The following is a 14696-nucleotide window of genomic DNA, read 5'->3' as shown; positions in this document are numbered from 1 at the left end:
TGACGGGGGGGGGGGGGGGGGGGGTGTCATCTGATCAAACAAAGACGGCACAGAGCAACACCAGCGCAGGGCTGGAGCTAAAAATAAACACTGACTGAAAGCGAAAGTCAGACATAAAGAACAGGAGACCTTCCTCTCTCTCCAATGTGGTTATACCGTCGCATGAACGACGACTCCTTACCACATCACCTTTTAAGTCAATTTCTCCTAACATCACTGTGACGCACTGTGGTCGACGGGGTTTTACACTACGTGCTGCTCCACTACGTGCTGCTCCACTACGTGTCCCTGAGCAGCCTACGAAAACAAATGACTAGGCAGGCGTGCCACTCCCACCCTGTTACTCTAACCAGGAAATACAACTCACACAACATCACAATCTAAAACAAGACACTAATCTATCTCTCTTTAAGCAGAGATTCTTAAAACAATCAATTGTAGCATCTGATGATTACAATCATACGGAGGAACGGTTTTGACATTCATTTGACAGTCATTACGCCTTTGTAAATAGAAGCTACATTTCCCAGGTGAGATCGAACAAAGACATTCAGCAGTTTCTAAACTCAGAGTGTTTTTTAAGTGTTACATAGGCTTAGATAGTGCTCACACCCAGAACCAGATGGACAACGAGCCGCAGCACACCAGAAGTGTCCTTCATATGGAAGCATTTACTGATGCACAGATGTGGGGATTTAGTGAGAAATGGGGAGACACGAAGAAACACAGAGCTAAAGAAAGAAAGAGTACTTTTATGGGCTTCATTCTTGGAGCTGGATTAGAATAAGAGCACGCCTTATATTGCAACAGCCTGTACAACGGCCATGTTGTGTGCATCACAACACTGACAGCACTGTGTTCATTCTCTGTGGGTGAGATAAGCAATCTTAATGCTCTGTGGGAGGGAAGAATACATATACATGGAGTGGGATCTGTTGTTACCAGCAAGCAGTTTAAACAAGTATAAAACTGTGAAAAAAACACATTTGAGCTCAAATACTGCCATGCGTCTTTGAATTCTATTAATAAAGCATTGCTAAAGCGAAGCAGTCTCTTATCCTCCTCCCTGTTGAGTTGACCATATGGACATGAGAGGAAGGGGGAAGAGAGAGGAAGTCTTTCCTCTTTGAAAACAGGAGGAGAGCACTCTATGATAAGGCTCCATATTGCAGGACTCCAAACGCAGGACTATCAGTTGTTTTAATACAATGCACCACATACAGCAAGTCCCAGTATAAATAGTTATCAAGCAGGACCTTAGATGTAACTGTATACATTCCTGACATGCCTGCTTCTGTGTTTGTCCTTAAAGAGCTTAACATAAGGAAATGGGTGAGGCAGTGAATCCAGGAGGGAAGAACTGCAAGTGATATCAGATTGTGGCCTGGTGTAAAAGGGAGGGTCAACTCGAGCAGCCAAACAGAGGGGAGCGGCTGATCACATCAGCAAGGAACTCTGAGACTCATTCAGATCATGATGTGATGAACAACAAAACAAACTATATCTCGAGATGACAAGACTGCCAGTCTATCTGGGTTCAGTGTGGGTGGAGAAAGAGCTCAGACAGACCCCCCTCAGACATTCTCAGAAATATGACAGCTACAGCTACTCTCAGTCAGACCGGTATGTGTCACCACAATTACCATAAATGAAAAGCACAATTTTAAGTGAACCATACAACACTAAAAAGATCACAGAACAGACAACCGCTTCCCTTTCCGTTTGTCTTCAATGAGTCAACTGCAACCAGAAACTCACATGCTGACAGCATTTTACATCAAATACAACTTTAAAGGAAAAAACTACCAGCAAGCATGGTTTGTAATGAGTAACTTCAGAAATGACAGATCAGGGATCACACTAATGTATAGAGCTCAAAAAACAAAACCCAACCAGCTGGTCTCAATCATAGGAATGCCATAACATTACAAAAACAAACACACACAGCACTTTAGGAATGCCAGTCACATGCCTGCACATACTGTGAGAAATCTCGCTATGCGTCCTGTGTGTGTGTCCTGTGTGCGTCCTGTGTGTGTGTGTGTGTGTTTACTGGTGTGAGAATGGAGGATCTGTGCAGAGAACACAGGCATGACCTTTTAATGTACTGACACTTACATGTGTTTTTAGCATATCCATGTTATGTGGGGCTTATGTGCCCCAGTTTATTTCTCTTGAAAGATGACAGTACTGAGACTTTGCGAAAGGGCTTTATGTTGTTAATGCTCTATTTGAAACTGTGTTTTAAAACAGTGCAAGATAATGTTGCAAGACCATTGTGCAAGTAATGCTGACTAAGTACACCATATACATGTCAAATAAAATACATGACCTGGTGTCTCAGTATGAACATGACGGATCATAACAGAGACACATTACTGTGTGTTCAATGTTGAGGTACTTTTATTGTTTGCTACCTTGTACTTCTACTACAGAACAGTTCACAGGTAAATCGTATACTTTTACTCCACTACATTCAATTAATACCTTTAGTTTGTGGGAGTAACATTCACATGCTACCATGCAGCACACACAGTAAATACAAATAGCTGAACTTTGACCATCTTTGATAAAAACATGAATGCATCCATAATTACAATCAAAACATGAAATATATTATCAGAGAATGGGCCAATCTGCATAATGAGTACTTTTACTTTAAGTTTATTTTGATGCTGATACTTTTGTACTTTTACTTGAGTAGCATTTTGATTGTAGTACTTTTACCTGTGACAGATCATTCTTAAACTCTACTTTCACTCAAGTACACGATCTGAGTACTTCTCCCACCTCTGCTGATCAGTCATGGGAGCTGCCTCATGTCTGTCACCTTCCCGACCAGTATGACCTGATTACCCGGACGAGCGTGCCATGGCTCCCTTCAGCTAGCCAATGTTAGCAAAGAGCTAGCTAACAAAGCCCAGAGAAACAGACACTAAATCTCAATATATAACCTGTATGGATTTGAGGTTCAACACTTACGTATACTGGTAATGGCCACGGATATCCAGCAGGTTCGGCTCCAACCGGCGATTTGAGCTTTAGCTCCAGCTTTTCTCCCATTCTCCACTTCACGGCTTGGCTGTGGTTAGCTAGCTAGCTACTGCTCTCTGTTAGCCAGCCGGTCGTTTAGCGAGCGAGCTACAACGTGAACATGTTGTAAGAAAGAAACGTGGAAACGCGTGAAATAAAAAAAAAGACGCCGGCACTGGTTGCGAGGTAAACACCCACACAACACGGTCAAGTGGATAAATGTATCCGACTAGGGGTTGTATTTGGATTAAAATGCCTGTTTACGTCCACTGGCAATAACACATCGTCCGTATCGCCGCCATCTTGCCCGGCATGAATAAATATGGCAGGGGGCGACTGGGGGCAGAGACGACACGACGTCACTGAGACCGTGATACCAGGTGGCGTTAAAATCACTTTCTGTCAGCTAAATGTAGATATAATGTTGAGTTGGACGATAACACTAGTGTTTAATTTCGCAAGTTATCATTTAAGCCTTGAGGAAATGATTATTATGTTTTGTTAATTTATATAGCTAATGTTCATTGTTTTAATATAACGATTTTTTATAAATATTCCACTTAATTGTGTATGCATTGGGTTTGAACTGTATGTTTTTATAGGCTATATTAAAGGCAATTCATGTTTATTATGTGTTATATATTATAGGCTATGTCAGGTGGACATGGCTCTGATAAAGAAATACATCTAAACAAGACTAATCAGCCTTTCATAAACTTTCTGTACCTTAAACTTTATTGAACATCATTTAGAGTGCTCATCATGAGATTAAACTGTGACCAATGCGGACTTCTGCTATTATAAAGGCACGTTTTAATCACATAAGGTAGGCTACTAGAATACAAATGTAACAGAAAATTACAATTTAATTATAGGCCACATGATATAGTCTGAGAAGGTTTATGTATTGTCAAAATCATACATTTTTGGCTAAAAGCTGCTTTTACTAGGCTATTCAACACACATATGCAGAATATCTGCTCATTGCATGTTATATAATATCTAAATGTCCCTCCCTCGCTCATTGCAGACCTTCGGTCACGCATCAGACAGCAGTGTGTGTCAGTTCAACACCTGGGTCCTAGAACTAGCACGTCTATATGAAATGCACAAGTTTATTAATGTTGATTACACTTGGATGTGAGCTAATTTAAAATATCAGCTGTTAGTACTGAATATGGGCTGCACAGTCTCTTACAGCTCTGTGTGTATCAGTGAGAGTTTAGGTTAGGACTTTAATACAAGTTGTCATCATTCTCTTTGAAAGCAAGACATAGTAGTAAATACTGAACTCAGAGCACTTAAGTAAACAAGATAAGGCATTCACTCTAGAAGATGCATTTTGATGCTAACAGCTAAAACAAATTGCAAAGCATTTCTGGTCTGAATTGCCTGAACATCTTAAAGCTCTTATGTATTGCACAGTATTGCAGAAAACAAAAGTTAAAGAATGCATTGCTGGAAACACAGTAAGGTAATTGAAATATTGCCAAAGTAAGATGTTCTATTAATATCACACAATGAAATGCAGTTCCCTAAAGAGTTGAGGATGTAAAAGAAGTGGGCTGAATCCCATTGCATTGGAACAAAATAAAGCACAAAATGCAATGATACACGTAATTAATAATGAATCCAAGAGAACAAAGACAAATAAATAAAACTTTAATGATTCAAAACTGTAAATATTTAAAAGAGCTGATTGTAATAGTTCACAGTGTTGTTATGCTAAATGAAGTGCTACAGATGTAATATAACTTCAGTGGAAGTGTAGTAGGTTTGAACAGGATTTGAAGATTATCCCATGCATCCACTGCCATTACTAAAGAAGCTCAAATAACGATGAGAATTAGAAAGTGGATTGAAAACACACATGCTCAAAGACCTGAACATGTTGCTAAGTTTGGTTTGAATAGAATAGAATTGGGAGGGATGAAACCCTCTTTAATGGTCACACATGCAGAGCACACAGCACACACAGTGACATTTGTTCTCTGCATTTAACCCATCCTAGTACCAGGAGTCTAGTACTAGGAGCAGTGGGTAGCTATTGTACAGCGCCCGGGGAGCAATGGGAGTGAGGGGGGAAGGGGGGTGTCCGGTGCCTTGCTCAAGTGCACCACGGCAGGGCAGGAGGTGAACTGGGACCTCTCCAAGTAGCAGTCCACACTCCATATTTTAGGTCTGGTCGGGGACTTGAACCGGCGACCCTACAGCTTGCAGTCCAAGCCCCTACTGACAACATTCATCAATAGTATGAATGTTGCTGAATCATTAACTAAGAACTAATAAACCTTTCATCACAGACAGCAACTGACCTTTAATACAGATACATATTTACAGACAGAGAAAGAGTGAAAGATAACGAAAAGCATAACGCTGGTTGAACCTGAATCACGATCAATAGACCTGGACTGATCAGAGTCCTAAATGAGGACAACTGTCTAAGTATAAAAATCTGTTGTTCAAGAGTCGTACAGTGTGGTTGAACCCTTGAACAGCATTTTCTTCTCCATGTGCAAAACAAAATCAAAAGAATATTCCCCTCAGCCTCAAAGTTGTAGTTTAGATAATATTCATACAAATTGCATTTAACTCGACCAGCACTGCTACAAAATGGCTCATTACCAAGATATTTTTTATTAAATATCAAAGATGCATTAAACTTTAAGGAAACAACATCCTTAAATTGTAATTTGACTCTGCTCTGCACCTTTGTGTGTTTCTGATTGCCAATGTAATCAGAAGAGAATATAGTGTATACAACAAGATCAGCGGTGAGGGGAATCAATCCTCTTTAAAATGACACTTTTCTTAGTTCTTAGCATTAATATGAAGCTGAAGCATCGTCAAGGGCCATACCTATATAAGGTATATTTATACATTTCTCAAAATACCAAACAGATCATGCATTTTAGCCATGCCTCATTTCGCTTTATGTGCCGTTTGCTGTCTACGGGTCTGATTCTGCTGACCACACCCCCCTGCAGGAGAGGGGAGCCGTGCTCTGAACAGCTGCTGGGCTGTCAGAAGAGGGGGAGAAAAAGAGATCTCCGTCCTCCGTGTTTTATTATATAGAGTCGTTATTCATTTGTTTTAAAGCTCAATAAATAACAAAGAAGACCTTTGACCGGCACTTTTCTAATTTTGTCCGGAAGATTTAAACTTTAACGGACATCTTGATCGGCAAAACAAACTGAAACTCTGCCGCACGGTCCCCTCGTTCCTTGGAAGAGGCGGAGAGGTGGGTGTTTGTCATCTGCTGGTGGACTAACCGGAGAGAATTACAGTGCTTGCCTCGACGGGGAGGGATTGCATTGCAGCGGGAGCAAACGCTTGCCTCGGGGAGGGAGAAAGAAAGCCACAGCGGAGAATAAACAGAAGGGTAACCATGGTAACCAAGTCTTCTTCACTGCTTTTGTGGCAGACTACAGCGCCACTTACAGGCCTGGCATATGTACTACAGCGTCTCCAGCGCTTTCGAACGGCAATGGCCGTGGTTGTCTCCTGCTGATTGGTGGAGTTGGCCCAATAGCCGTAGCGCCACCGTCCTGACGTCAGGACAGTGTTCAAATCTGGATCAGTTTTTATCAGATCCGTTGCAGCCCCTTTTTTAGAGATTTGGGTATGGAGGAAAATAGAGAGGGTTGTGTTTTCTGACACTTGGTGAGTTCCCTGGAACACCGGGGACACATATTCATGTATAAAAGACGAACAAAAGTGCATTTTGCATGATAGGTCCCCTTTAAGTAACACAAACACTGCACAAGGAAGTATTCAAGAAGAGACATTTACATAAGGTAAAAATAGCGATTTGATTGGTTACATGTTTATTTTGAGGACTGTAGGAACACAGGCAATAACAAGATAAAGAAAGGGGGAACTGAGATTGATTTGAACTTTTCCTTCCCAGCACTTAAAATGACAAAAAGTGTCTGCAGCTGTTTGGCTGTAAATCAGCAGAACTGGTTATTGCTCTGTGCTTTGAACCCTCACCGGCACACAGGTCTGTGGACAGTAGTGTGCACGACTGCTGTTGTGTGTTCAATTCTCTGCAGCATGAGCACACAATTAATCAAAATCAGAGGATGCTACAGGAGGCAGAGTAACAAAAACAACAGTCACTCCTATCGCTGAAATGTCTAAACAGAGGCAAAAAAAACTGTACATGTATGTCGTTCTGTATTATATGATAAAGTTGATTCGTTTTTAATGTTGAAGAAATCACATTAACACGCAATTTAATTTTAAATTAACTGATCTGTATTAATTCGGACTATATAAGACTGTTTTGGACTACATATTTTATGTCAACAAATTAGTTGATGGGAGTCAGATATATTTGGATGCCAGTGAGAGTTCTTTTCTGTCTTTTGGATGTACAATGTGCAGGTTACATATATAGACAAATGAACCATTTTAGAATGTATTATGAAATACCCTCATGTCCAATTCACAAACCAATTACCTCGGATAATTGACTGACCTTTGTTTCAACCGTGGCCTACATTTCACCATTAGAGCTCCAACCCGCTCTGTTAGCATACAATCTAAATTGAAAGCCCAGACAAATAAAATCAAAGTAAAACCTTGGAAACACTGACGGGGAGGAGAGCTCAGTTTCTTTTCAATGTGTGTACACATGTATGCACTGCTGTATGTTGAGGGGAGGTGGCAGCCTACCACAATGAACCCTCTGACCTGGGACCCCCCCCCCCCTCTCCAGCTCCCTGAGCAGCACTGAGGCCAGCATTAGGACGGCAGCCAGTAGCAGCACAGCGAGGCGAAGCAGGGCCAAGTGGAGCGCAGTCGCTATGTAGATTTCTGGGATTGTTCACAGTGTGTCAGATTACAGCAGCACTGTCCTCTCCTTCGCACCGCTGCAGGTCTTCTGCTCACACTCACATGCTGAGGGCCTTTTGTGGAATCTGCATTTCGGTGCAAGGGACAGACTTGGCAGTAAAACAGCATGCAGTCATGGGTTATAACCGGATGGTCACTAGGAACACGTACAGAATACTGCCCAATTACCATAAATAGTCAAAGGAGTGGGACAACTAAACATTTTCCATCATTTCCTTGGAGTAAAATAGATTCTAGAGGCTGGCGCTGACACTTTGTTACACGTTAACTCTCAGGTTAAACAATGCAAACTGAGGATAGCAGAGTGATCCAAAGGTTTCTAGTGAATGTCTCTTTTTTGGAACAAAAACAAAGTGTCCCTGCACCATGTGGAGGCATTTGGGACTAAACGTGTGACACTGCTGCCATCTACAGGACAGCCTTTTCAATACAGGCTGCAGTAATTCTAAACAAATGTTAGAAGACTATTCAGAGTGAGAAAAGAGTAAAAAATTATAAATCAAATACTGAGTTTATTTATTTTTAATAGTTTTATGGAAAGGAGAAACCAGACTCCATCTTACTTTGTTTTAGAAAATGGTTTTAGGGCTGAAATAAGCTGATCTATGTACTCTCCAAAGTAAAAGTGTTACATTTGGTCTTTTCCTCCTACAAAAAAACGACAAAACACCCGTGTCATTTACATTCACGGTATTGCTATCCATGTTCAAGACGATAAATATTCTCCATTAAAAAAATATATAAGATTAATAAAAAATAAAAATAAAAACTTAAAACAACCAAAGTCTACCACTTCTAATAAAATGTAACCTTGTAATAATAATTGACAGCAACAACTGGTTCAGAATTTCACAAATAAGGATTTTAAAGAATTTTTATTGAAACAAAGATCAATTTCAGTCCCAGTCCCTTATGGTTTTTCAAAAAGGCGTGCTTTGGGTTTTAGCGCCAACATTTCACGACTCTTCTCCAAAGCCCTCGTTGCTTATACAGCAGCATGTATATACTCAAAGAAAAAGAAAAGAAAAAAAACCTATACAACAGGTCATTTTGGCACAATCAACTCATACAACGGTACTCCTGTGCTGGCATATCGTTACTCTTAAACAGTTTGCTGTGGTGCAAAACGTTTTTTTACTGATGAACTCATTCACAATGGATTTTGACCGTAACAGAAGAAAAGATACAGTAAGAGAGGTGGAAAGTGTCTGTACTGCCATACTGGGCGATGATACATCTGGTAACAAGACATTCCCCTTTACAAACTTAACGCCTTTCCAGATACACTAAGTCCCAGATCCAGACTCAGCAGCATCGTTGTGATGAGTCTCGGAGCATTGGCCTAAATGTAGTGTTTGCAAAAGGAGAGCGATATAATCTGAAACCTGCCGTACAGTCATGCAAATCTCATCAGAAGCAAAGGAGCCTCCTCTGACTTCTCACAAGAAAAACACTGAGGAAAAAGTCCACTGGGTGATAAATGATGAAAATTGAAATGATAACAGGAAGTTGAGAATACTGCGACATGTTCCTTTGCCAACATTTGGTAGAGCGTTTGTTTCATCCCACCCGGTAAGCACTTTGGTATACATGCTGGTCAGAGCCACGTCGAATTGATTACAAACTGAATTCAGTTGGGCTAGGCCTTTGCTTGGCTTTCGATATCCTTGGGCAGTTATTTTTTTCTTCTTCAAGTAAAGATACAAAGACTTGTTCATTGTAACACATTCATAAAGCATGCACTCTGATGGACAAAGAGAAAAGTGTCATTTGGACAAAACCCCCAGGTAACAGCAAGATCAGGAGAAAAGTGCAGATTTTTCATATTCACATAAAAAGATCGATATCAGAAATGCACTCGCTGACCAAACTCGACTCATCAGGGGAAGTTCTGATACAGCAGGTCTAATTTTTCTTTCGGAAACGCCGAGTGGATACGTCTTGACGCGGCATTTCTTAGAGCTTATCCAGGAAATAGATTTCAGGTCCGTGAAAATCTGACATCACATTTGAAAAAGGCAAAAACTGGTCGCAGGTGAGCGTACGCCCCACCCCCCGGAAGATGATTGAGGATGGCTTCATCTTAACAGTCGTCTCGATGGACTATCACATGGGCCGATGAGCAGACAAAACCAAAATTCTGATCTTTTTAAAGAAACTGTAAACACCATTTCAACATAACTAAAAGGGGACAATAATGCTAACTTAGGAAATAAATCAAATCTGTGGATATAAACCACTTTTTAAAGATGAAAAGAAAAAAGCCTCCCCTGTCTGCATCATCTTACAATTCGAGGATCTTCTGAAGCATGATGAAGAGTAGGCCTGGCGATAAACTCTTCGGATAATTCATATTGCTACAAAAGCCATCATGACCTAAAGTGGAAAGACAACCAATTAAGAGCTGATTATAGTTTTCCATTGATGCATTATGATGAACCATTACTAACGACCGCTGTAGTAACCGATGAACAAGCACTGCAGCTTGTAACGACTGAGTGAGGAGGACAGTGTTCGGAGAAGGAAACCGCTAAAGAGTGACGGGACACTTTCTCACATGTCCCCTCTGTTAAGACATCTGCACAATATTTTAGAAAAGAAAAGCCGAGTGCACAAACAGGCGTCCGACTGTGTGCATTTGGATGCTTGATTTAATCAAAAAGGTATATCTGCATCTCTTTAAAAGAGAAATCATATATTAAACGCCAACAGATTTGACAATTAGATGAGCAAGGCAGCTTCTGAATAAAATACTGGCGGACATTCAAGATGTGAGGACAGAAAAGAAAAGACAGCTTTTAAGTACTGATATGAAGGAGTGTAAAATTCGTTCCCCCCCCCAATTTAAGTGTCAAAAATAAATAAAAATAAAACAAAAACGGAGACTCCAACGTCATAACCATTCGATATGGGGGAAACTGATGTATCATTTCATTACTCAAAAACAAATTAGTTGCATTTGGCATACAGTCTGCCCCCCCCCCCCTTCTTCCCTCCAGTTTCAAAAGCAGGAAAGATTTTGGGGGATTTTCTCCCGAGAAAGTGGGAAAGTTTCCACGTTTGTCTCGTTCAGACCTCAGGGTGGGCTGTTGAGAAAAACAAAGCCACACAGAACTTTTTTTTCTGAATGCATTGTAACTACACAGACGGACCTGGCCACACTAGGCACAACCCCATCTTCCAAAAAATAAACAAAAATAATAAAATTAAAGAGAGAAAAAGATTGTGTGTCCTGCTTATTCCTCATTAGAGCCTTTGGCCCCAATGAGGGGAATACTCCTTTCATGGCATCTTTCATGAGAACACTTTTTTTAGTCCAGAGCTTTCCTTTATCTGCGTGGTTTCCAGAGACAACAGGTAAACACTGTGCAATAACTACTTCTAAAGCTGCTGTTGATCGTACTCGGCAATAAGTCTCTTTATATGTGCCAGTTTGTTGTGTAGATATTCACAGCGGTTCTTCTCTTGGCTATAGTTTGGATTAGTCTGCAGGGGACATGAGAAACAGTCACAATCTGATCATCTATTTACGCACTTTTAAAACAGAAATATGTTATAGCCGGACTTAATCTTACCTTTTTTATTTTATGATACTCTTGAAGTATCTGATTGTGGATTGTCTGTAGAGAGAGAAAACACACACAGAATAAAGGGTAAGAATAAAACTGATTGGTGGATCGTTGTAGTGCTAAAAATGACATTGCGTAGGGGATGTACCTTGTACTTGTCTGTGCCTTGGTTGAGTTGTTTGAGCTCGTTGTCGAGCACCGTGAACTGCCTGGTGATGCCTTCTATCCGAGCGTGCAGACCCCGGTACTCGCTGTACTCGGCGTTGAAATCGGTTTTATACTTCTGACGCTGCTCCGGAGAGCCGATCACCATGTACTTCCTAGGAGGGAAATAATTGAGAGATTTAGGGAGGAGCTATCCAGTTACATGAAAGCTCAAGAGAGAGAAATAACGGTTATTAGAGGGAGACAAGCAAGAGATACAGATTAAGGACATGACGATACTAGCTCGCACACACAAAAACAAATAAAAAAAGCTTTAGGATCCCTTCAACATTTCAAATAACTAGGTTGGCTGTCCAATAAACCCAATAACCAAAAACCCACATGTCATGCAGGACATATTTATTAATCCATATAATCCCACCCTTCGTCAGAGCTAATTAGGTCCCATTTCAAGTTGTGTTTTGCCTCTCTGTAAAGGTTTGTGGCAATATTTATTTCCAAAAGAAGTTGGGTTCGCAATGTATTATTTCAGAGGGGAGACTTTATGAGAGGTACCGACACAAAACAATCAAACAATTCATTAACTTCAAAAGACTAAAACTGTCAAAATGAAAACAACTGCGTTAAATACTCACGATAAATAGTCTGGCACCTCAGGTGATGACGTAGGAATACTGGTACTGTTGCACATCCCATTCAGATCTGAAACAAAGACACTTCGTTATAAAAGGGCATTCATCTGAATAAGTCGCGTCTGTGTGAAATCTGCCGTGGAAAAGCTACCCTGCAAAAAGATAATTATGGTTTTTATTGTTATTGTTTACAACAATATCCTCTAAAGATGTAAGCTTCCAGTTGGATTCACAGGAGTGTATTTGGGGTTATTGAAGGCATAAAGATGAACAGCAGGGGTCTCCGTTTAATCAGTGAGTCACATACTGGTCACATGACACATCACCTACTCACAGTGATGACTAAGTGTTGTTCATCCACATACAAAGTAGTACTTTTTATTCAGAAATCTCTTGCTGTGAAACTGAATTTGGTAGAGAAGGTGGAGGTGTGTGTGTGTGTGTGTTGCTCCCACCTGTGCTTTTGTGTGGAATACTGTTGCTTTTGAGGTTTGCTGGGCTCATGTCACAGGCAGGTTTCGGCTCAGGCACTAGCTGCACTCGCTCCCCACGACTCTTCTTCTCCTTCCCCTTTTCTCTCACCCTTTCCTTGTCTTTGCTCTTTTCCTTGTCTTTATGTTTTTTTGACTTCTTCTTGGACTTGTTGACAAAGGTTGAAGGACTCTTGTCCCGGGGGACATCCGGGCCCGTGTGTCCCGGAGATGATGTGACGATGCTGGGCGCCGTGAGCGTTGTTGAGGCCGTGAACAGCGAAGGCGGCGGTTGGCTGAGCCTCTCGGACACGGCGGTCTCCTGAGAGTCGCAGTCTCTCCCGTTGTGGCTGGAGTCGTTGCTGACATCTGACAGTGCTTCGAAAGGCCGAGGGATGTCCAGCACCGGGAGCTGCTGGGAGCTGGACGTCATGCCGCTGTCCGCCATGGAAACCGCCACTGCTGCCGGCGCTGCACCCGTCTCCACTCTCCCCGTCTCCACTCTCCCCGTCTCCACTCTCCCGTTGCCCGTCTCCACTCTCCCGTTGCCCGTCTCCACTCTCCCGTTGCCCGTCTCCACTCTCCCGTTGCCCGTCTCCACTCTCCCGTTGCCCGTCTCCACTCTCCCGTTGCCCGTCTCCACTCTCCCGTTGCCCGTCTCCACTCTCCCGTTGCCCGTCTCCACTCTCCCGTTGGAGGAGCCGAGTTTGCCGTTCACTGGGGCTGTTGCAGCCTTGCTGGCCAGGTGGGATATTCTGGGCTTCTTGTTGGCAAGAGGGTCGGTGAAGTCAGCAGCTGGCCGTTTCTGTCGGAGAAATAACAGTTTAAGTAGCTGAACCCTTACATATGGTTCAATAGGAGTTCAATTATATGGCTGCACATTTTAGAAAAAATATCTAATTTTGAATATTTTAACTGATACTGCAATATGATTCAAAATAATCAATCCCTCCAACATATACATTTTTTTCTTATCATTGATAAATATCTTAGGTGTGATTTTTTTAAGAGGATCTGCACCAACACATTTGTTTTATAAAGTTTGTAGAATATAATTTGTAGGCCAGGATACATATGTTGTACCTTTTGCTCTACTACATGTATTTATACATTGAGTTATTAGTTAAAAATTAACAATATTACAACAAATGTTTGTTATTGTCATTGATTGAGCTAGGCAGATATGTATAAAGCAATACAAAATTCTACAAACCATCTCTGCAGCTCCACAATTATTCATTATAATTTTTAAACATTATTTAGGCTTAAAGAGATTTTTTTCTTCCTGTGATTTTAGTATTACAGCATATTGCCTATTACGCTAAAATGTCGATTCATTGTGCAGCCCTTTTCTATTCAACTCAGAGTGAGCAGCAGGTAAAGCACAGTCCGTGATAATAAAATGTTCCGATCAGAGGAGGTCAAAAGGAAGTGTGAAGACAGAGGAGAGTATCTAGTACACGCAGACAGATGGAGGAAGCAGAAAGAGTATAAAGAAAGGTGATCTGTATTCACAGCAGCACTGAGAATATAATGACTGTCATATAATCCCTGGTATTGTGAAAGGCAGCACAGACGGGCTCTGTTTGACCCAGCCTAACTAAAGTCTCTGGGAGTGGCCGACCCACCACGACTACTTTAGGGTGCTGTAACAACAACAGTAATGGCAAACGGGGAGGATTCCAATAAGACTCTTTTTACAATAAGCTATTAAGGTTAAAGGTGGGGTAGGTAATTCACTTCAGAAACACTTTTTGTTATATTCCATGGAATGCTCTTAACATCCCGATAGCAATGAATAAATTAAATGCTTTGACAATAAATACATAATAAAATGTCATCTGTGGAAGCCGTGGCGCTGTAAAAAGCACGACCAATCATCTGAGCCGGCCCGGCTAAAATAACTGGATGGCCTACCTGCCTGTCAGCCTTCCATCTCGTGCACAAACTTATCTCGTGCCCTCATT

General features: G+C 41.4%; 2 protein-coding genes across 2 annotated transcripts in view; both read right to left on the bottom strand.

The window, feature by feature from the left end:
• Positions 1 to 3336, bottom strand: part of dot1l (DOT1-like histone H3K79 methyltransferase) — a 29569-nt gene extending 26233 nt beyond the window's left edge. Inside the window, 1 exon segment of the mRNA XM_034146599.1 lies at positions 2983 to 3336. Coding sequence (XP_034002490.1) covers positions 2983 to 3063 — 81 coding nt within the window. The 5' untranslated portion in view covers positions 3064 to 3336.
• A 5397-nt stretch (positions 3337 to 8733) lies between these two features.
• ell (elongation factor RNA polymerase II) overlaps positions 8734 to 14696 on the bottom strand; it is a 34476-nt gene continuing 28513 nt past the window's right edge. Inside the window, exons 8-12 of the mRNA XM_034147169.1 lie at positions 12715 to 13534; positions 12263 to 12329; positions 11611 to 11782; positions 11469 to 11513; positions 8734 to 11379 (exon numbers count right to left, since the gene is read on the bottom strand). Of these exons, the coding sequence (XP_034003060.1) occupies positions 11275 to 11379; positions 11469 to 11513; positions 11611 to 11782; positions 12263 to 12329; positions 12715 to 13534 (1209 nt within the window). The 3' untranslated portion in view covers positions 8734 to 11274. The remainder of the gene's footprint in view (positions 11380 to 11468; positions 11514 to 11610; positions 11783 to 12262; positions 12330 to 12714; positions 13535 to 14696) is intronic.

Source organism: Trematomus bernacchii, unplaced genomic scaffold (genome assembly GCF_902827165.1).
Source record: "Trematomus bernacchii unplaced genomic scaffold, fTreBer1.1, whole genome shotgun sequence".
NCBI lineage: Eukaryota > Metazoa > Chordata > Actinopteri > Perciformes > Nototheniidae > Trematomus > Trematomus bernacchii.
Note: the sequence above shows the minus strand (reverse complement) of the source record. Positions and strands in the feature narration are given on the sequence as shown.